Source organism: Alosa sapidissima, chromosome 8, assembly GCF_018492685.1.
Source record: "Alosa sapidissima isolate fAloSap1 chromosome 8, fAloSap1.pri, whole genome shotgun sequence".
In the NCBI taxonomy this organism is placed as follows: domain Eukaryota; kingdom Metazoa; phylum Chordata; class Actinopteri; order Clupeiformes; family Clupeidae; genus Alosa; species Alosa sapidissima.
The window spans coordinates 3,462,517-3,486,379 of record NC_055964.1 but is presented as its reverse complement, the minus strand read 5'-3'; the positions used below and the strand labels follow the sequence as shown (position 1 = coordinate 3,486,379).

The 23,863-nt window shown below is 44.0% G+C and overlaps 1 protein-coding gene across 3 annotated transcripts; it reads right to left on the bottom strand.

The window, feature by feature from the left end:
- Positions 1–1,151: 1,151 nt before the first annotated feature.
- On the bottom strand, positions 1,152–23,770 carry LOC121715416 (centrosomal protein of 120 kDa). Of its 3 annotated transcripts, none has more exons than XM_042101109.1 (20): positions 23,472–23,770; positions 22,768–22,924; positions 22,558–22,672; positions 22,223–22,379; positions 21,503–21,630; positions 20,674–20,871; positions 19,970–20,194; positions 19,299–19,587; positions 18,920–19,106; positions 18,598–18,747; positions 16,883–17,065; positions 14,061–14,157; positions 12,637–12,789; positions 12,427–12,516; positions 10,680–10,772; positions 10,221–10,382; positions 7,299–7,421; positions 6,797–6,895; positions 3,216–3,361; positions 1,152–1,914 (listed from the first exon to the last, which is right to left on the bottom strand). In XM_042101109.1, the coding sequence occupies exons 1-20, from the start codon at positions 23,536–23,538 to the stop codon at positions 1,683–1,685; spliced, it is 3,051 nt and encodes a 1,016-aa protein (XP_041957043.1). In that variant the 5' UTR covers positions 23,539–23,770; the 3' UTR covers positions 1,152–1,682. The 3 variants fall into 3 exon arrangements, with proteins under 3 accessions (XP_041957043.1, XP_041957044.1, XP_041957045.1); XM_042101110.1 differs by having other exon boundaries at positions 19,302–19,587; XM_042101111.1 differs by having other exon boundaries at positions 1,153–1,914; positions 22,223–22,358.
- Between the last annotated feature and the right edge of the window lie 93 nt (positions 23,771–23,863).

Below are 23,863 nucleotides of genomic sequence, written 5' to 3'. Positions count from 1 at the left end.
TCGCCGGCTGCCCAGAGATCCACCTGGCTCAAACAGACATCTGTTTCCGGGCACCTCGTTCAGACATCCACAGAGAGGGTCTGTAGGGGATTCCCCCCAAAACAAATGAGACTAATCATGAGAGAGCAAACCGGTTGATCTCCCCAAAAGCCGCAAAAATGAAGTGTGCAGAGATAAAGGGACAGAGATGGCCGCGTGCAGGACACAGACTGAGGATTTATGAGGTGTCCTACCAAACGATGCGGCCGAAAAAGTAAGCCCAAGCTCGAGTCTCCTATGATAGTGTCCCGTCAGTTAATGTACCTAGAATGTCAATGTACAATGTAAAAGGCAAAGTTATTCTGTTATCTAAAATGAGTGACAACACAGTTGCTCAGGCACAGCAGATAATGCTGATATTATAGGGCTTACAGCGTGAATGGCGAGGATTAGACATGTTGCAATTTACAGATGTTACAAGAATACATTAAATGTACACTGAATGACTCACGGCTATAAGTGAACTGCTTTAAAGGTAAACGATGCAGTATTGGCAATCTCCTTACCGTTTTCCTTTCGCTTTTTGCTTCTTTTTCGCTGGCTCTGTCATGACTAATGTCTGAGAAACTCCATCGCTACTTTTCTAGCCGGTGCCTGCATGTGTATTTGAATGCAGTAAAGCAATTCGTTACACTCGTTATACTTCCTGACACTGAGGCCATCGGCCCGCCGGCCCACAGTTGCAAAGGTGGTTTTCCGCTCACAGGCGCTAGGGGGAAGCGAGATGGCCACCATTCAACCCGAAAAAATTCATATAACCATTCCAATGACTCTGAAGCTGTTAGATGAAGGTAAATTAAGCAAAAAAAAACTTGCATATTAAGCTAAAAAAAACCTGCATAGTGTACCTTTAAAATATGTCTAGCGATGTTTAGGGATTAGAATTTGCCTGCAAAAACGGCACTTCTAAAAATTATTACGATAATAATGATATGCTATTTTAATTATTTTTGTCAAAAGAAATCACAGCTCTCCTAGATTGACTTATCTAAAGTACTATAAAAGTGGAAAGTCATGTGTTTCAGGACAGTTATCCATTTGTGATAATGGGATGCTCTGTTTATAACTGACAATGCAGATAGGCAAAAACAAAACCCTTTATTGGATTAAATCATCTTCCTAAAAAAGGAAATAAATAAACAGTGATCTGGTGTAATGCAAATATGATATCACATAAGCTGAGATGCTACCGCCCCCTAGTGGCCCTCACCACCACTACACTCTTGAGAAACCCTCCAGGCCTCACAGGAGATCCCTACGCTCTCATTGGGCTGATGCACATCAGGTGATGAAATAAAGTCAAGAGATTGTAGCAGTTCTCCGTAGTACACAGATGTGGGACTTTTATGACTCATTTCATTAAAAAAAAGTAACAAATGGTCTAAAAGTGTCAACAGATACACACATAAATATACAAAAGACACAACTATGTCTGTTAACATCCACACCTTCCATGGAAAAGGATTCTTGTGTTGCGACAATCAATCACAGATATCAATTCAAATAGTCCCAGCCTGCCACTGTGACCACAGGAGGACCGAAGGTTGCAGCAGTCATTGCAGGCTATGTCTGATTGGGAATTCACTTCATGAAGGTCCCTTATTAGAGATTGCAGGTGGCCAGGGGTGAGTAGTATCTGGCTCTCAGTGGGCGGGTCTGTGAGTTCGGTCTGTGGTGGACGGCGGTCTCTGGGCCATGGCCTCCTGGATCTGCCGGTTGAGCTCGCTGATGATGCGGTCCTCGTGTGTGTAGACGCCCGTGCGCAACAGAGTGTCCCTCTCCTCTAAGAGTCGACTCAGGTGGTCATCCACACTCTCGCCTGCTGACCCCCCCACAGGGTCACCCCACGGCTGCTTCACCTCCTGCTGCTTCAGCCTGCGGAAAACACACGCATGAGCCAACACTCTCACCCATCACACGCGATATCACACACTTATTTACCAGAGCTACCTTCACAGGAGGGGAAGCATGTGCATCCATTATCTCAAACACAGCTACTCTCCCTTAAGGCCCATTCACACCAAGAACGATAACGATAACTATAAATAAATATCGTTCTTGTTAATATGAATGACTATGTTCACACATAACCTATAACGATAACGACATGAAGAACGATATCGTTGGGGATCACTTTCAGAGCGATTTTCAGAACGATAAAAAGCTAATAGCCAATCAGAACCCATTGAATTTCAACAGTCACATTCATTAACACAAGGAAAGACTTTGTTTATCGTTGTTCAGTGTGAATGCTTTCATCGTTATATAGTTATCGTTATCGTTCTTGGTGTGAATAGGCCTTTAGAATGCACTTTATGAAGTTTGGAGCTGCAGTGTTATTACCCTACCAGCATCCTTGGGAACTCATATGTCAAATTCGGGCAAATGGCAAAGAACTACCTTTGCTCTGTGCAGACAACAACCAACCACATCTTAAACACATCCATTTGTGAGCTTCATTCAATATTTCAGACATCGTCTTCCAAGTTTGCACTGCTGAAACCATCACATACTCTGTAGTCTGTCTGGGTTTCCCTTACTGCCTCACCTGGAGAAGAGGCACAAGGAGGAGCCCCTGCTGTTGCATTAAACACTAAAGGATTTGCGGTCAGTGTCACCCCTTGGATCAGAGCACCCAGGAAATGTATGCTGAATATGATGAGGGTTCCTATGTAACATACACATAACAATGTGTGGGAGTCAGTGAGCACCAACAGCCCAATGAGGAGAGACATCCCGCACTTTAAAGGCAGGAAACCACTAGTGACATACTCCCAAACACTTCCAAACGGAAAGAACATTAAAAAAGAAAAATCAAGCCCAGTCTCACTGCCTGGTGACTAATGACTCCACAGATCCTGTCTGTGCTCAGAGGGTCAGCTGGAATGTGCACAGCTGTTTCTGTGAGCCTGCAGGCAACCGAATGGATCATGGAAGTCTCCAGAGATGCAGAGAGTCCGTCAGGCAGGCAAAGGAGAGGAACTCACTGCTAACTCAATGTAGGATACTCAACAGCACTATCATATACACACGACATTACAGTGCAGCAGAGCTGTGTCCTGTGGCTTGGTAAGGGACGTGTGTCCAGCGCAACGGAGCTGTGTACTGTGGCTTGGTAAGGGACGTGTGTCCAGTGCAGCAGAGCTGTGTACTGTGGCTTGGTAAGGGACGCCTACTTGTTGAGTTGGTTTCTGATGTCCTCCAGCTCGCTCTTCTCCGTCTTGACCGCTTCTTTCTCCTCCGCTGCCAGGTAGCGCAGACGCATGTGCTCCAGCTCCTGCTGCTGCTTCTTCAGCCGAGACATGGCGTTCTCCTGCTCCCTCTAGCACACACACACGCACACACGCACACACGCACGCGCAAACACACGCACACACACACACACACACAGTATATTAGTTCACTGTTGTAGTGTGTGCAGTGTATTCACTGTTGTATGGTGGCGAAGAGGATGCCAAAATTAGTTTTAAACCCTTGGACCAGAAGGACCATTGGGAGGTGATGGGAGCATTGTAACTATTTACTCTCCAATTGGTATCGAAGCAAACAAACTCTTGAGTAGGTGAGGAACGGCCAGAGCCAGAAAAAGCCCTCCTCTGTGGAGATCTGGCCTTGAGGACAAAGAGAATGAAACAGCGGGATGAGAAAGTGTGAGTCGTGGAGCAGGGGGAGTTTGGGCAGTGCGAATGTGTGAGAACGGCCGGCCAGCTCCAACTGGACCGCTCGCAGCCAGAGAGGGTTGAGAGGTTGGTGTGTAATTGAGTCTAATTGTGTTTTTGGTGAACATTAGGGGCCAATGAGGGCTTTTCACTGCACCCTAATTGCAAGAAAAACAGGCTTTCCCTCGAAACGTCTCTCCGGCCGGCGCACAGGGCCAAACATGCAACAGAGCGAGAATGCCGCGCCGAATCAGCAGGGCCTCCCGAGGGGGAGCGGGGCTGCCCACACCACTGTCCACACTAGCTGCCCTCCAGCGCTCCGCATCTCAGCGCTTCCAGAGACACAGCCCACAATGGGAACCCCAGACAAGGTGTGTGGCATCTCCAGCAACCTCCATAGCTATTTTCAGTAATGGCAGCCAGCCCTGTGGCATGAGTCTGTGTGTGTGTGTGTGTGTGTGTGTGTATACACACTTCCCCCCCCTCTTCAGTCCTGGGTTATTTATGAAGGGTGGGGTGGGGGGATTCCGCTGAGATGCAGTGACCAGTGGCTGACCTGTGTTCTCATGGCCCGCGCCCAGCGAGGGGTCAGGGAGCGGTCAGGCAGAGCCGGGAGAGGGGATGGAGGAGAGCAGGGGCTGCCAGACGCAGCTCAAGTGCAGTTTTCTGGAGGGGAGAGGAGAGGAGCTGACAGCTAGGACAGCCACCTGGGGGGCCTCAGCACTCTGACTTTCCCAGGCCACAAAGCCTGGCACACAAGGACAACACCAAAGAGGTGTAGGTGTGTGTGTGTGTGTGTGTGTGTGTGTGTGTGTGTGTAAATGAGAAGGGGGCGCAGATGGAATACAGTCATGTAACTTTTTTTAAAGAGAAAATGAAGTCTCAGATGGCCTGACATAAATCTACCTACAGATAAGGTTCAGCAAGGAATGTGGGATAAACTCAAACACAAACTATTTGTGTGTGGTGTGTGTGTGTTTGCAAGTTAAAGTGATACAGTGCTTTGCAACAATTTGATGCAACAATTTGAATGAATAATTAATTAATTAAACGGTCCTTGTTCTCTGGCAAGCCTTGATTTAACCATAGATTTGCTTCGATTTGTGTATCCCCTTGACCAACGGCATCTGTCCATTTTCCCCGTTTTACTGTAGTGCCCCATTCCCCAGGCCAACTGGGGCCATCTGGGGCGTGGTCCCGGTCCAGCCTCACACACGGCAACACTAATGACCGTTTCCCAATGTATGAAGGGCCAGTATGAGGCTATTCCTCTTAAATAGCAGCCAATAGCTTTGGTCTTCAATTCTCACAAGTTATTAGAATACTGTGAGTCTTCAGAAACAGACGTCAATTGCAGAGACTCATAATAAGGGCTTAAAAATGCAACGCATGTGCTAGGACAGTGTCCTTGCTATTTTCACAGGATTGTGAGGTATTTGCAGATAACTAGCTTTTGAAAATGCAGCTCCAATTTTGCCCTGTTCCATAACAGTATTGAACTGAGGCTGTGGCATGGCCTAGCATGGACTAAGGGCTACAGATTTTCCTCAAACACCAGCATTTTCCCCCAAAGCGGAAAGGCAGCATTGGTGTTCTCCTCATCTTCAAAATCTAATGTCTGTGAGATGCAATACAGACAAACAGAAGCAATAGTCGACCAATCTGACAATCATGATTTCCTTTCCTTTTTTGATTTAGATCCCCATTAGCTTTTGCAAAGCAGTGACCTGCGGCGCCACATCATGGATAGAGTGTTACCATGAGGACCTCAAATGAGTTTTCAAATGAGTTCAAGCAGGGCTTACAGCTGGCCTGCCCACTCCTTTACAACCTCCAGGCAGGCATACATTACGCAGGTGAATATGTAAACACTAACGCTTGTTTTGCAGCAGACAATGCGAGCAGACACAAGGCAAAAATGGATTCTATTCGTTCTGGTCCCTCAGAATTCTGGCCAACTCACTGATGTCCAGCGGCCATGTCCATCCTAGTGAAGGAGGGCGAGATGGAGATGGCCAAAGCCTGGCTAATGCTTACTATAATACAAACATGATTTATGATCCCATTTCATATTACGCCATGAAGCCCCTTAGTGCAACATAAATCAACTTGTGTTTTCTTAACACATATCTGGCACTTAGAAAAGAAAGGGAAGGGGGAGGAGGAGGAGTGAAAAGGGAGAAAAAAAGAGAGGGGCTCAGATTTTCCAGCTGGTTCTTGTCCGTAACAGTTATTAGTGAGGCCTGATAAGCTGTTAGCGTGAGCTATGTTTACACTGCTGGGAGCTCGTCGGAGGGTTCACTGGCGAAGCCTCCTTGTGTGCGTGCGTGTGTGCGTGCGTGCGTGCGCACACCAGCCCAATCTGGGCCCCGAGTGCCCGACGGCCTCCGCCGAGACCACAGAGACGGCCACAGACACTCAGCTGGCACAAGATGCAACCGCGCTGCCCCTGCCTGCCACAGATCAGAGGCTTTTGCATAGCGCACACACACACACACACACACACACACACACACACACACACACTTCTGCTCTATGACTGTTTGCTGTGGACAAACAATGGTAATTTGCTAATTTGCTTGTTTGACGGTTCACTGTTTTTTTGCTCTGACTGATACAGAGCGATGTGTTTGGCTCTGCTTACATGTCAGTTGTCCATTAGCGTCTCTGTGTGCGAGGACTACGGGGAAGAGAAGCACTGAATCTTTTCCTGGGAACGAGTAGAGGCGTTGCCTAACCATCAGCTCTTTTTGGGTACACAACCCTCACAGGAAGGGCATGGGTCAAAAGCTGAAGTCTGTCTACTTTAGCCTCCAGTTAGTGGTGAAGCAAGGAAGAACGTCAGGCCAGTTTGGCTTGTTGTGTCCACTAGCAGAGATTGGACCAACTAAAGACTCCGAATCTCACTTCTTTCACTTGTCTCTCCCATGTCTAACGCCACATCACGTACAGGCGCCAGGCATAGGTGAAGGCCCATGGCACTGAGCAGGTGTGGGGTCAGGCTGTGAAGGCCCATGGCACTGAGCAGGTGTGGGGTGAGGCTGTGAAGGCCCATGGCACTGAGCAAGTGTGGGGTCAGGCTGTGAAGGCTGCGCTACCTGTTTAAACCTGGCCAGCTCCTTCAGCGCACGCCCCCACTGCTGCTTGTAGTGCAGCTTGGACTTGGTGCTGGTCTCCAGCTTGCGCTCCAGTTCCACCTGCAGGGGCACAACACATGAGCACATGGGCTAGATTCTGCACACTGCTTTAATGCTACTTTTTGACCTCGCAAAATATTTTAAAAAACATACATATCTGCATAGTCATTTGTTTACCTTAATTATATTGAATTTTTAATGTTTAAAGCCTATTCTATTTTTGAAAAAAAAAAAAAAAAAATAAATTGTAAACAAAATGTGTGACAATGATGCTAAAATGTGAAAGGAAATCACATTCATGTAGGCTATCTTTACCCCTTTCCTAAGCCAATATTCTTACAATTAACACCACAAAACGCTGGAGAAACAGAACGATACTTTAATGAATGTGGTAATGTTTACATGTTCAAAAGGCTCCTCCAATGTTACATTACCGCCTGCATGAATGCAGACACTTCCTCACCTTCTCTAACCGGAGCAGGTTAATCTCCGACTGCAGGCGGACCTCAGGCCGGGTATGTTGTTGCTCGCGGAACAGCTGGAATTCTTTCTCCAGGAGTTTGTATTTGCTGTCGGCGTCCAGTAGCTAGAGGCAGGAGGAGAGAAAGCAGTGAGACAGGCCTAACCTTTGGGAGGACTGCTTCCATTCACAGCACAATCTCCCTCCTGTCACAGGGTCCGGCAACACAACAGCAAACCTGTCTGTACATGGCTACACAACAGCCTCTGTGACAGACAGTGAGTTCACACATTGTAAAATGGTTACATCTGTTACCAAATTAGGCACCACTTTAGCTATTGATATGTTATTCTTTTAAAGCACTGTCAATCAATGACAAAACAGATTATGCATAAAAAAAAATGTCCAGGGTGAGGGTTGTTGAGCAAGTACAAACATACACCATCTATCCACACACACAGACACAGGAAAGTTTCAATCCACATACACACACAGACACAGAGTGAAGTTTCAGACCACAGACTCTGTGGTAATTGTGTTACAAATGAGGAAGGAAAAAAGCAATGTTCACCCTCTGTTTCTCCTGTCTTTTTCTCTTGACAGGAAACAGACTCCACAGAAAACCTTCACACATAAAATGCCTGCTATCCTGCCAGAAGAGCCAGCAGAGGGGGGTGTGTGTGTGTGTGTGCGTGTGTGTGTGTGCGTGTGTGTGCGTGCGTGTGTGTGCGTGTCAGGCTGTGGGAGGATTTCTGGCTTGATAAACTGGTTCTGGTGTTTTTGCCGCCACTGAACAAATGTATGTTTACACTTTCTTGACATGGGCAAGAAGAGACATAGAAGCCTGTGTAGCAGAATGTGAGCTGTGTGTGTGTGTGTGTGTGTGTGTGTGTCTGTCTTTATGCGTATATGTGTGTGTGTATGAGTTGTGACTCAGTTTGCGTTTTGTGGTGGTCAGAAACTGACTTTGCTTGATTTGTTACTGCCAGCTCAAGCACAGACCAGATGCATGCTGGGAGAATGAGATGGCAAACAGAAGTATTTCAGCAGGTGGGCTGTCTGCACATAAGACACATGCTGCCTACAACCAGACACAAAGCATGTCCACTCTCATCCCCTCCCCCTCCCAGCAGAAACAAAACACTCCTTGAAAAGAAACAGATGAAAAAGAAAGAAGACAGAAAGCAACAAAACTGCAAACTATTAAAGTGACTGAAAAAGGAAGATAATGTGACAATCAAGATAATGTGACAATCATAAGAGAGTCTGACAAAAGAAATAGCATAGACACTCAGAGAAGATCAGCCAGTCTTCTCTCTTTTACATATGAAAACAACAAGGCCAGCTTTTTTTCAAAATCATAATCAATAAAGGATTGCCATTTTCCTACTTGGACATCACTCACAACTCTGGGTGTCATTTCCACATGAAACAGTGTGTTGTGGTATAGTGAAAGTGAACGTCTGTGTAACAAGAGACTGTCAGCACTGCCAGAAAAGATGTCTAATATACAGGGGTGTGATTGGCAAAGGTAAAAAAAAGGAAAATATACGTAGCACGGAGTGGTTACAACTATGAAAACCTGGAACACGCAGAAATTCAAATTAAATATCAGCATAACGAGATTCATTACCGGAAAATCCTGACAGCGAACCCGATGCAAAGCCAAAACGAGAAAAAACAACAACTTCATACATGATGTCTTTTTAAATCAATTTGTTGACCTTTACCGTTTCATGGCTTCTGCTGAGAAACTAGTTTGCCACACACACTGAACTTGAATCAAGCATTCTTCAGAACGCAGCTGATCAACCCTACTTGAAATCCACTAGTAAACGGACTAGGCTACTTGCGGCGTGATATTCGGAAAAATGTGAAGACCCGTCATCATTGTCAGTGGCCTGTTATGGCCTACATAACAATGGTCTGTGTTATACAGAAATATAGCCTACCTCTGACCGACAGAGCACCGCCCCCCCCCCCCACCCCAAAAAAAAAAAAAAACTCAGCTGATCTATACGAATGGGTCTCATTTTCAGGTCGAAAAAAACTGAATTCTGTTTAAAAACGGAAAAATCACACCCCTGAATATAGTGACTAATCAATAATCAATCATTTATGGCACAGCCATCAAGTTGGCGATAGCTGGGTGTTAAGATAAACAAATGGATGGCAAAGTTAAATGGCTGCATCTGGCACCCTGAATGTTTCTACCTCTTCCTACAATAATGTCCAAGTTAAATAGACTGTAACACCAGCTAGGCTACATAACTAGCCATCATTTCATGCACCTTTCATGATGGATTTGTGTTTAAGAATCTGAAACACTCAGGAGCAGGCTACACAGCTCCCTCCCAGGGGTCACACAGCATGAGGGACGCCCGAATCGCTGAGAAAGACCACCACTAGATTGAGGCCTCCAGCACAGCCCCACATCAGCACCATCGCTAGTGAGTAGAGCTACACCAGCACAGCCCCACATCAGCACCATCGCTAGTGAGTAGAGCTACACCAGCACAGCCCCACATCAGCACCATCGCTAGTGAGTAGAGCTACACCAGCACAGCCCAGCCCCACATCAGCACCATCGCTAGTGAGTAGAGCTACACCAGCACAGCCCAGCCCCACATCAGCACCATCGCTAGTGAGTAGAGCTACACCAGCACAGCCCCACATCAGCACCATCGCTAGTGAGTAGAGCTACACCAGCACAGCCCCACATCAGCACCATCGCTAGTGAGTAGAGCTACACCAGCACAGCCCCACATCAGCACCATCGCTAGTGAGTAGAGCTACACCAGCACAGGGTTGTGTAATGGATTCCACATTTCCCAGTTCTGACTCTTGGGTGGAGAGAGGGGTTGGGCTTGTGCTGACTGCGAGGGGGCGGCGAGGGCAGAGATGCAGAGATGCCGTCTTGCCTACCTGCTGCTGCAGCCGCGTGTTCTCCTCCTCCAGCTGTCTGACCTTTGCCCTCTCTAGCTCCACCTGGTGGGTGCAGTCCTCACGCAGCCGTCGCCCACTGTCCTGCAGCTCACGCACGGAGAACTCATGCTCTGCCCGCAACTCACGCTGCAGCCGCTGTGTCTGCACATGCACACAAACACACAAGAGCAGATGAAGCAGGGTGTTTATCACTTGCACAAACTCATGAAGAAACCTGCTTGTGAAAAAACACATACTAATCACATTCACACACTTGGGTTTGCCTCCATGAGTCTCTGTGTGTCTGTGTCTCTGTGTGTGCATGTGTGTGTGCGTGTGTGTCTGTGTGTGTGTCTCTGTGTGTGTGTGTGTGTGTGTGTGTGTGTGTATGTGTGTGTCTCTGTCTCTCTCTCTCTGTGTGTGTGTGTGTGTGTGTGTGTGTGTGTTAGTTTGTCTCACCTCCAGCTCAGCATGGGCCAAATTCTTCTCCCGCTTCTCCAACTCAGCCAGAGTTTTTTGTAGCTGCTCTTCAAGAAGGTTGTACTCTAGTTCCTACAAATACAGGTTTATGTTACTACTGCAGCTTCATACAGTATGTATACAAATCTGTCATTTGCTTTATGTAACAGACAACAATTCTTTATCAGTAGAGGTTAGGACATCACCACGGATGACTGTCAAGTTTGCATTCACAGTGGTGTTGATCAAAAGCCTAGATTCTCAGACCCTCTTTGCAGGGTGCTTGTCCTTTTAATAGAAGCTAGTTGGTCAAGCATGACCCTTGGCCTTTGATATCTTTTTGTGCATTGTGAACTTTTTGTGTATGTGTATTACTGTGAGCAAAACTTCCAGACTTTTCCCAAGACTTTCACCCATATTTCTTTTCTATACTTTTCTAGGTCTGGGAAACATAATTTCATAAATCCCTACATTTCCAGGCTTTCCAGACCTGTGCAAACATCCTTGCAGGATGACATATCAATGCCGAATCCAATTTTCTGCATTTACCATTTCTAAATAGATGAAAGGGTTATGGCTCAGTAATCTTTAAAGTTAGTTAATTGATTAAAGTTAATGTTAGCTCCTGTAAGGGGTGGACGAGGAGATGGGCATCTACTAAGTCCATCCCTCTTCTGCCCCAAAGCCTCACTTTGACTTGGACATCAAGTCTAGGCATCCAGAAGCCTGGGCCCAGTTCCCCGAAAGCATCTTAAGCCTAAGAGCGTCGTAAAGTCCCTCTTACGAACGTCTTAAGATTTGCCGACTGTTTCCGGAAACCATCGTAGCTTAAGAGCGTTGTGAAAACACTCGTAGATCTACGAGTGCTCCAGAGTACTCGTTACCGGCTAAGAGCGTCTTAACAGTACTTCTCACTGAGGTCACCAACAGGACATACAGAGGAATTACAACTTAGAATACATAATCCAACGTATACGTTCCCATTCTTTATTGTGTTACCTGTGATGAATCAGATTTTAGCGTGCAAAATAGCCTACATTTAATGGTCATAATAATGTGATGAAAAGCGGACAAAAATGCAATCAAGTTATTAAACGAGACGTTGCCAGAATAGTTTGACATTATCTTTGCTAAGTGAAGGCTATATTTTATTAGGCCTATGAGGTAAAAAGCAGAGAAAGCAACATGTGGTTTAGTCTGTAGCCTACTGCATCAAAATCTAAGCCTACACATTTCCTCTCTTTCTTACTCGACTTCTTTCTTATCTTCAAACGTGTTCTTGACACCGCGAAAAATTATTGCATGGTGCAACAATCTAATCTTAATAATTACAATTATTTATGTCTCTGTGTGGTATATAACCTACTTGGAATGCTTACATGCAGATGTCAAAGTGTTTCTATTTTCGTATTGATGTTAATTAATGTGTAGATCCGAAGTTTAAATGGTAGGCCTATAGCTGTGATGTGCAGTCACCTGATATCACCGTCAAATCAGAGGATATTTCAGAACTATCAACGTGGACAGCTCCCCTTAAGAGCATCTTAAGAGCAGTGCACGCGCATTCACGCTACGAGCATGTTCGGGAAACAGTCGGAAAAACCAAACGAACGATCGTAAGATGAATCGTAGAAAACCCTCGTAAGAGCGTGTCTCCGTCGTTATCGGGAAACTGGGCCCTGTGCCAATGAAGGTCAGTGTAAGTAAGTGGAGGGGATTCAGGGGACAGTAGTTTAAAGATGCTGACCTTTTTCTTGACCAGTGCTTCCCTCTCGCGGTCTCTCTTCCTCCACTCCTCGGCCAGCGCCTGCATGTGGTTCAGCTCCTTCTTCTTCATCTGAGGGGCACAAATCGATGAGCTCACACCCCCCAAACCCTTTCACAGCGGCCTCGACACATCTTCCACACCGCGCCACCGCCCCCAGCGGACAGACCACACCTGTAAGCACCCGCTCACCTGGTCGTCAAACAGGTCCTCCTGCATCTCCTTCCACATCTCCAGCTCCATGGCAGCTCTGTACTCCAGCGTCTCCCGGGGCTCGGCCACGGCACCACTGGGGCCACTAGGGGGCACCACCGCAGCTGCTCTCGGCTGGACTGGATGTCCACTCTGTCAGAGCGTGGAACAAACCCGCAGTTTGAGATTTATTTGGATTTACGGTCTCTGTTTTTATTGTGCTGTAGTCATGTATGACCAGAGTAGTACACAGGGGCAGAAGGATATTCTCACAGACATGTGCAGACAGTCCAGTGACACTGGACAACAATCATAATCTGTTTATTATTATTATTATTATTATTATTATTATTATTTTGTATTTTCATTTATTTATTTTATTTTTTGTCATTTATGTCTTTATTTTTTGTTTTTATTACTGTTTATTTTATTTGTGAGCACCTTGGGTCAATAACATTGCGTTTAAGTGTGCTATATAAATAAATAAATATGACTTGACACAGTCCAGAGTGTTCCTACACTTACATGTGTTCATTTAGCAGAGGCTTCTATCCAAAGCCACTTACATGTCAATTACATTACAAGGGCCATTGTCTCTGGAGCAGCTTGGGGTTAAGCGCCTTGCTCAAGAGCACAACAGTGGGGAAAAGCCGGGAATTGAACTCACAACTTTTTCAGGCTAAAACTTTTGCATGCTAGCCCACCTCCTTAACCACTACGCTACCACCGCCCCGTTTCTCAAGTATTTCCAGCGTCTCTCAGCAGCAAGAGCGTCTGCGTCGTGTTTTGGGCGGCGAGAGAATCAAAAGAAAATTAAAGTCTGGTTGACCTTCCGGTAATGACCTATGATGCGGATTCAATTCAAAATGAGGTGCGCACTTGTTCAAGGTATGTACGAGTGATATAGAGAGTCAATAAAGAGTCAAAACATGGTGTCCGAAATGGTTGCTTATATGGCTGAATAACGTTACATGATTAAGTTAATCATAGTATCAAGATACAGGCTATACTTTCCGAGGTAGTTGCCAAATGCAAGGCAGGCCCAATTTCATATTGATTCATTGATTTCATTTCTTGATGAAGTAATTCATAATATCAAATTAATTTGTGTAGGGATACGTGATCCCAACGGTTCCTTTAAAAATGTAACTGGCGTCTGGAATGCCTCCTAGGTTCAAGCGTCAAAAGCAGGGCAGCAGAGCGAACTCAGACGCCCCTGCTGGCCCCAGCATGTACGTACAGTACAGCTGTGATATGACTAGTAAAATCTTCAAACAGTAAGGGCATTAGCTTGGCAAAATGCCCATTATTCATAATACAAAATGATGAATACCTTTACGAACAGTACACTAAATGAGGCATATGTCCTACCATACACAGAATCCACCCTTGAGCCTCAAACCAAACCTGCACATGAAACACACCTGAGAAGACTCTGAAATGGCAATATCTTGGGTTCTGACGAGACCTAGATCTTCCAAAGTAGTAAAATAGCTCAGTTCTGCCACCTTCTCACTGGATCTGCATGGGAAGAATGAAGCAGTGAAACAATAATCACCAAAAAATCTCTCTAACACACACACACACCAAATAACATCCATACTGGGATTATTTTGCTAATTAGAAGATCCGATGGGAATACTCCTGTTAGGAAGTGTTGTGCTGTAAGATTGTGCTGTTAAGTGCCACCTAGAGGCTGACAGCTGCAACTGATGCTGTTGTACAGTAACTGATCATACACGGAAAAATACTGTATGAGCACTGCAAATTTACTAACTCGCATCAATGATAATTCTATTTATATCTATATATATCTATTTCCTATCTATACCTAGGTATTAGGTATGACCAATTACAGAAGTATCTCAACTTTCCTTGGACATACCAGAAAGAACTAATAAAGTCTGTACACTGCAAAAAATAAAATATAACCAAGTGTTATTATAAATCTGATATTAAGATCAAAAAAATCTATTTGCTATTGTTTTTAGTATGAAGAGACTTATCTAGTGCTCTCTTGAAAGATAACTTTGATTTAATTTAAGGAGTTGTGTTAAGACAAATTTGCTCAATGTACTGGCAGACAAATTTGCTTGTTTTTAGGACAAATTTGCTTAATGCACTGGCAGACAAATTTGCTTGTTTTCCGGATGTGACGTCTTAAAATAACTCAAACCTTTCTTAAATGAAGTCAAATGATTTTACGAGAAAGCGCTAGGCAAGTCTCTTTATACTGAAAACAATACCCACTTCTTTTTTGATCTTGATAAGATTAATAACCCTTTTTATTAGATACTGTAAGCAGTTCTTGGAGTGCAAGAGGAAGAGCACCATCTGTGGCACCTGAGGCTGATCTTGATCCCTACAGAGCAGGGGAAGGATTAAGAGCCTTGCACTGCAAAAACTGCTTGTCTAGTACAATCTAACCAAGTGTTATTAATCTTATATCAAGATCTAAAAATCTAGTTGAGCAAGTGCGAGTGCGTTGAGCAAGTCTGTATTGATAAGACTCCTAAAATAAGTCAAAGTCTTCTCAAATAAGCAGACATGGGGGACTCGAGTCACATGACTTGACTCGAGTCAGACTCCGAGTCACATTTTTTAGGACTTGAGACTTGCTTGATCAACATGTATAAAAGACTCGACTTGATTTTGACTTGCTATTCGTGACTTGAGACTTGACTTAGACTTGAGACAAATGACTTGAAATGACTTGACTTTTTACTTTTATTCATACATATTAAGGAGTTAACTTTACGATTTTAGAAAATCTGCTTAGGTGCTGTTGCATGCGTCACGCGAGCGAACCTGTCATTGTTACCAAGTGACGCGACAGACCAACAGCAAGTGCCAGATCAAATGAGACTGAGGTAGGCTAACTAGCAAATATGGAAGGCTCTACGTTTATACCAAAATATAATAATGTTTGGCTTCACAGATGATGTATCTGACAACTCAAAGGAGAAATGAACAGCAGTCTGCAAGTGTGCAAAATAGCGACATAACCACCACCACGTTGATTTTTTATCCGTCAGAAGTTAGTCGTGTTAGAAACCTAACGTCAAATTTGAGGCATGTTAAGAGTTGGCTTTGAATCTATTATGCTTTTTAGTTAACGCCATATTAGGTTAAAATGTGTGAAATGGCAAAGTGAAACATTTTCTTGTCTAAGTTTAATCTTGATATATAGCGAAAATGTTGCCAATGTAACCTAAAGTAAGCGCCTCTCTTTCTCCCTCCCTCTTAAACATGTCCCTGTTCCATACGTTACAGCCTAGTAGTAGGCTAACAACAGTAAGTAGGCCTAGCTAACTGCCAGCAATCGGCATAGAAAAGTACTTCACATGTTAGGCTTATGTATAATACGATATAGCATTGACGGTCCTAAACCCTCCTAAAACCCATTGCGCTGTCGCGCTTGTCAAAGTTTGGCAGTGGCGTCGGCGGCAGTGTTTGATTGATTGATTAGTTCACTTTTTCAACATTATTGAATAGTTCAAACAACTGTTTGAATATATTTTCATGATTTGATGTAGCTTAGGCTACCTTATATTTGAGGCATATTGAAACAATAATAGGCTATTTTATAATAGGTCTACTTGAAATACATTTATTTTTATTCGTATACATTTCATCTTATTCTTAAACCGTTCAGATGTAGGCTATGTGGCTTGAATTAATGCAATGTCTATTTGTTTGTTACAAATAAAACTCCAGCAGTTTATAACTAGCCTATTGTAGCTTATTTTAAAATGAAAACATGGGTAAATCATCATGAATTTGTATGATTTGGCTATGACTTGACTTGACTTGCTTGACTGTCACAAAAAATGACTTGGACTTGCTTGAGACTTGAAGGTTAAGACTTGAGACTTGCTTGAGACTTGAAGGTTAAGACTTGAGACTTGCTTGAGACTTGAAGGTTAAGACTTGAGACTTGCTTGTGACTTGCACATTTTACTCCCACCTCTGCAAATAAGTCAATATGATCTTTTGAGACAGCACTAGTAGGGAAGTGTCTTCATACTAAAAATGTATTTTTTAATCTTAACATAAGATTAATAACACTTGGTTAAATTAAAAATTGTTGCACTTCCGCTTTAAAACATGTAGCGCTTGTTTGGCCATAGTTTGTTTGTTTTACATTTGTGCTGGGGAACAAGAGCACCTAATGCTGCAGGCAGGTGTGTGTGTGTGTGTGTGTGTGTGTGTGTGTGTGTGTGTGTGTGTGTGTGTGTGTCATTACCCATGAGCCTTGAGGACAGGCAGCCTCTCTGTGTAGCTCTGTCTCCAGTGCTGCTGGCCAGAGGGGCCCAGGAAGCGGCTCTTCTCTGCGGTGAGCAGGTGGGAGAGCTGAACACTGGCGGTGCCCAGCAGCACGTCCCTGGCACTGGAGTCCCTGTGCCACATCTCCACCACAAGGGGCACCCTGAAGGCACACACACACACGACTCAACCAAGAACAAATGGCAGATGTTCAGTACAGAGCACCAGCAAGCCTGACATCAAACAGTAAATAACTGAGCACTTTATGAGGAACCTGCAGACATTATTCATTCATTGCAAAAACCCACTGCAAAAAATAAAATCTAAGTGTTGTTGTCTTATATTAAGATCAAAAGATCTATTAGGTATTGTGTTAAAAATGAAGACGTACCTAGCGCTCTCTCTTATTTCAGAAGACTTGTGTCAGAAGTGTTGTTGTCTTATATTAAGATCAAAAGATCTATTAGGTATTGTGTTAAAAATGAAGAGACGTACCTAGCGCTCTCTCTTATTTCAGAAGACTTATCAAGAAAAACTTGCTCAACGCACTGGCAGCCAAATTTGCGTGTTAAAAGGAGAAATCCAGTGAGTGTTCACATAGATCTGTGTTTCTCGAGGTCACCGAGTACTGTCAGTATGAAAACCTCCACCGAAAAATCGGTTTTACCTAGCTCAAGTTGCTGCAGCCAAGACAGCTTCCAGACAGCTATGATGATACACTCTGGGGGCATGTTCATGAGACCCCATGTTCATGACCTCAGAGCAGGGGTCGGCAACCTTTTATCTTAAAAGGACCATTTCTTTGACCAGAAATAACAATAAATCTGTCTGAGGCCTCAAAGGTCCATTTAACCATTTAAAAGAAATCAGTTTAAACATCTCTATCTTTATTAGCCTCAGGCATGTGGCATAATCGCCATACTCTGCATATGTGGTGTATTGTGCAGTATAATACTTTCACTAACTGTTTATGTGTTGGGACAGCTTCCATTTGTAGAGAAAGTGTGTAGCGCTGTAGCTGCCTGGCCACTTTAGCTGTTGGCCATAGCAACTCAAGCTTGGTAAAATTGATTGTTTTTGTTTTGTTTCATACCGACAGTACTCGGTGACCGAGAAACAGAGATCTATGTGAAAAATCGACGATTTCTCCTTTAAGATAAATTTGCTTGTTTTCATCTTAAAATAAGTCAAACTCGTCTTAAATTAAGTCAAATGATTTTACGAGAAAGCGCTAGGTAAGTCCCTTCATACTGAAAACAATACCTACTAGATTTTTTGATCTTGATATAAGATTAAACACTTGGTTAGATTGTATTAGATAAGCAGTTTTTGCAGTGTGGAAGGCTAGAAAATCATTATCTAAAACACTTTATCTACATGTATATTGATCCATAAAAGGAACATTTATGAAAAATTGTCTAAAGATAATGTATGTTACGACATAAAATAATTCTACAATTCAACTACAAGTACAATATCAGCACTGAACAACTGCCTGACAGCATCATCAAATATATAGATATATTTCCGCAAATCATTGCACAAACAAGTAAGGCATATTCTTGCTTGCCTGAGACCATGACAATGAGACCTGACCATGACATGCCCTAAGACATGACCTGAGACGATGTGTGCTACATCACACCTCACCACACTGTTGTAAAAACAAAGGGGTTGATTTGGTGTTTAACTTACCTGAGGAAGGTGTCCTGGAGTTGGTGTGGCAGGGCAGCAAAGTCGAAGGCGCAGTAGGACTGGGGCAGGAAGACCTCGGTGCCCCTCTTCACCTCCACGGGAGGGCTGGTCATTATGGGGGCTGCGCTGCCAAAGAACTGGTACGCATACCTAAGCACCAGAGGAAACCATACACTACATATATTATATTATATTATATATCATCATGATCGCTCTTCTATATCATAAGCATTTTTCATATCACAATAATAACTATATAGTTATGTGATTATGTGTTTGCGTAGTGAACCAAGTAAATGAAGAACACTACACAAGCACACACCTCAGGGTGCAGTTGACAGGAAATCCAGTGTTGAGGTCTCGGATGCTGCGCAGGTCCATGGAGAAGCAGTAGTGGTGAGCTGAGGCTGGGATGGAAACCTTTGGAGCTGACACTGAAACTGAGGAGACGAGCTCTGCTTCTGGATTCTTCTTTGCGGGGGCAGCCGCTGGAGGGGAGCGCTTTGGCTCTAACAAAAACATCCCCGAGATTGAGAGTAAATTCCAACTATACACAAATAAAGTTAAACAAATGACACAGTCTTTTAATGACCATATTTTGCTCTAGACTACAATGGGAAAAGCGTAATTGAAATAAACCAATAAATGTGTTACAAAAGTACATCGTAATCACTCTCCAGTATGCTACATGTGAAGCTTACTACCAGGCAGTGTTGGCCGCTTCTCTTCCTCCTCCTCCTCCTCCTCTTGTAGGCTCTCAGCATCACTCTCTGTGTGGGCGCCTCCTTTGATTGGACTCACTGACCTGCGACCACCACCAGGTGTGCTCTGGCCAGGTGAGGGTGACCGTAAGCGCTGTTCATCAGTGGGAGGTGCCAGGGCTGGAGCAGGGGCAGTAGAGGGGGCCGCGGGGGCAGGTGATGGGGGCCCATCACGAGGCACAGCATCTTTGCCCGTCCGAAGGCCATCACCACTCTCCCGGCCAGCTGCCTACCAGATCAAACCAAACTTTTAGTATTTGTTTATATTTGTATCAAGGATTTGTTTAGTTCATTTTTATATTGCAGTTCAGCTTTTTGGATTTTATAAAATACAGTACTTTTATTATTGCACTGGTAATATCTTTTACATTACATTTTTGTACTTCCTTTAATGGCACACTCTCGACCATAACATCAATTTCACTGCATTACTTCCACTTACTGTTTCCTTCGGGATAAAGTTTGTGTGTGTGTGTGTGTGTGTATATCTATATAATAAAAACAATGAAAAGTCTCAAGTAAAACTATGAAAGAACACAGTGGCACAATCCCAGACAGGCAGAGGCACCAGGCAGGAGTGACCCAGAGTGTGTCTGCTGCTGCATGGGTACCTGCGGGTTAGCCGTCTCCTTCCTGAGGGTGACAGACACCCCCACTGTAGGCTGCAGGTCTGTGGGGACGCTGGGCAGACGGGGCCTGGCCTGGGCAGGGGACTGCAGGACAAACGCTCCCTCCACAGTGGCTGGCTGTGTGCTTAGGGAGACACTGGTCAGGGCGAGGCTGGATAGGGACACCTCAGCACTGCCCAGAGAGTGGCTTCCACAACACAGGTGGATCTGAGATGAAATGGGGAAACACAAACAGACATGCAAACACACGCATGCCTTATAAACACAACAACCAACTTGAAACACACTAATTCTCTTGTAATGAATTTGAATGATTGGCAAAACATTTCCAAACTAACAAGTCACCATCTACCTGGCAAGCCCCTGCAATGTTCAGTCCCCAAAAAGCTGTTTTGAGATTGAGTGCATTAAGGAGTAGACAAAGCAATAGTTCTAAACAGCTTAACTAGGTATTGGAACCAACATAGAGGGAGAACAAAGAGACATGGCTCAACAACACAGAGCATACTGTGAAGTTAATGGAAAGACATTCAAGTGCACATTCTTTTGGCCTACATCACAGAAAGTTCCTAAGACAAGGCAAAAATATGCCTTGGCACAACAAAAATCCTAAATGCACTATGTCTTGTACAATAACAGTAGAAATCAAAATAGTGATCCACTTGCTTTCCCTTCCATGTTGTTACCTCCAGACTGGGCTGCTGGCTGAGATAGGCTCGCAGGATCTTCTCACTACTGCGGATGCGCACGGAGGCTCTCTCTGGCTCAAAGCTAGGGCTCATCACATTCTGGAATGGCTCACTGGTGATGTCATTACCCAGCAGTGTGTAGTAGAAGAAAAAGTCCACGCCCTCCCTGGAGAGCTCTGTTGTTCTGCCTATTAGCTGAAGTACAAGAGGACAAGAAAATTCATATTTTCTGTAAACATACAAAGTATGTGCTGACACAAGGCAATGGCTCCTGCTAAAGGTAGTGTCTAAACTAAATTGCCGTTATTTGGCTTGTTGATCTTGAACACAAAAATAGTAAAAAGTCCAAATGTTGGTATCTGCTGGAAATGGCATAATGCTCAATTTAGAACATGGGCCAGTTTAGTTGAACATTCTAGAAAGCAGCAACACACACATCTTCTTTGCATTTTCTTTGTTTTGCATGAATGGGATTAATGATCCTTGAACAACAAGTTCAACAAGCTGCTTTCAGACATGTCCTTCGCAGTATATGCAGAGCTTTGTCCAACGGAGGTCCATTCAGATATGATGCCAACATGCTGACATTATGTGGTCATATGTGTGAACGACACCGACGCACATTAACAGAATCATTTACATAATGTCCGTCGGAAATACTAGGAGGGGAGTAGTGTTACAGCCGACTAAGTTCGGAATTCCAAATGGCCGGTTATGTTGTTCATATATACGGCCCAACTGCTTGGCATCCGCTGAACATGCGGACTTCCACGTAGGTCTGAAAGCAGCTACAGGCTGGGACAGAAGGTAAAAGAGTGGTGGCTACCTGCTCAAGTTTGGAAGCACATGCCACTGTGACAGAGAGAACAAAGAGCTCTGAGCAGCTGTCTGCAGGGCCGAGCTGATGAAAGCCCTCCTCTTCATTTAGAACCAGCTGCAGTTTACCCACCGGCACTGGAGACCCGAGAGAGAGAGAGAAACAAGTCAATCACTGACATAGTAAACATGACTGCAGAAACTACTACAAAAGAATGTAGTTGTGTACGGCACTAAAAAGGTCATTGTGAAACAAAATCTTAAGCTGCGTTCATGATGACGGTAAACTCTGAAGACCTGACTTGAAAAACGCTGACTTCCAAAAAAAGTGTGTTCATGAGATCAGCTCGGAAAACAAATATGGACATTTGCGTTTCTGTGTTGTCTTTACAGACAATCCATAAATAATTTATTAGAACTGCATACTGTGGTCTTACATCTGCACAATTTTCAAAAATATTGCACAAAAAGTACCACACAGTGGAATACCTGCAAAAGCTCAAGATAGTCCCAATGTCATGTTGTATAACAGTTTAGTCTGTGAGTAGTCTGATTCAGACTATGGGTTACGTTTTTATGAATGATTTCAATTCTCATCTAAGAAATGCTCTGAGCGATAAAAAGCAACTGAGAAAAAGTGAGCTGAGGATGCATTGGGCAAGACTACGTACTTTTTGTAATGCCTTACTAGAATATATACAGACACCTGGAAATAAAATAGGTTGGACACCTTGTCTTGGTGGGGCCTTCCTGGCCTTAAAGGACTCCGGGCTTTGCTTCTCATCATTCTCCAACACCATGGACAGCAATATTGCTGGCTTTAGCTTGGTGTACTTGCTGCTTAGCAAAGGAAACCACCTTGGAGGCTGAGAGATGACATTAGAGGTCTTCTTCAAGTCAAATACATTTCTCCATGTAATTAAAAACATAGTTATCCAAATCCAAAGTTGTCACAGACTCAACATATTAGTGCCTGTGGTAGCATCAGGGGCACTGCTTAGCACACATGGGCCTATATGTTTATCAGTAATGATATATTAATTCAGTTCAGCAACAAAGACATACCTGTTTGATTTCCTGGATGGATCTGAGGTCAAGAATTATGTACCCTACACACTCTCTTTGGTTAGTGGTTGTGTCCACAGAAAAACACTGCAATTTGATGGGTGTACGTTGGAGTCTAAGGGAAAGGTGAACCAGTTAAACTCTGAATAACATTGGCTTATCCAGAACAAAACACATTCCCTTCAACAACAAATGTTTGCATCTAGCAACCTGTGCTGGTGCAGAGTCCTGCGATCAAGCTCCCAGGCCAACTCAGTGCAGAACTGCGGTTGTTCCTTATGATCCACGGGATCTGTGGAAAGCTGTTCGCCGTCAAACTTGGCCTGAACTATTACAGTATGACGCTGGATCTTGGGAAAGTGACGACCTACACGAAGATACGAGAAAACAAACCAAACTAATTGCGTTCATAGAAAGAATTAAGAGCAGGTGTGTGAAAGACATTTAAAACTGCGATATATAACACAAGTGCGTAAGATAGTTAACATTACATCACTTCAGTGCCGTGTTAGGCTATGAAAGCATCACATCGAGGCACTTAATGAGAAATTGATAGAATAAAGTTGCCTCCGGTGGGTTACTTGTAATCCGACACATGGAATATATTAGCCTAAAGTCACTGGAAAATGTTCCGTCGTGGTTTCCAACCTAAACATTGCTAACTGACTCACATAAATCCAACCTGGAAACCACTGACAACAGACGCCAAACATATCAGCGTTGGAATAACGTTAACGTTAGCTTGTTTATCCATGTCTACGTATCTTGTTATCCCAAATAACAGTAAAGTTACTGCATTGTAGGACTTGGACAACTACAACGGGCATTAAACATAAAAAACAATTAGCTAAAACAGTGTCTGTGATTTGTCTTCCAAGCTAAAAGTCAAATGTCAAACAAGTAAAGGTGCTTACCTTCGAGAATAGACACAACGATGAGAAGATGATCGGATTTAGAAGCCATAGCTAAATTAGCTAGCATACATTCATAGGTTAACTTCGCTCAAGTTGTTTCACGTTGCTACTTTAGATTATTCAAACCTTTAAATTGGGTTTAAAAACTAACTATGCTAAGTGACAGTAGGCTCGATAATTAACATTTCACAATGGGGTTGGAGTTACATCGTGGCCTATCACCCTGTCATGTACCACTTCACTTCACGCTCAACAACAGCTTTTCGTTCACTGCCGCCGCCTCTGATGGATTCAAAACAATTCAACTTCCGTTTTCCAGTTGCAACGTGTGAAGCGGACAGGGAAATGTAGTTTTGTTTGTAGGCTCGGCCCTTTTCCTACATTTAGGAGAT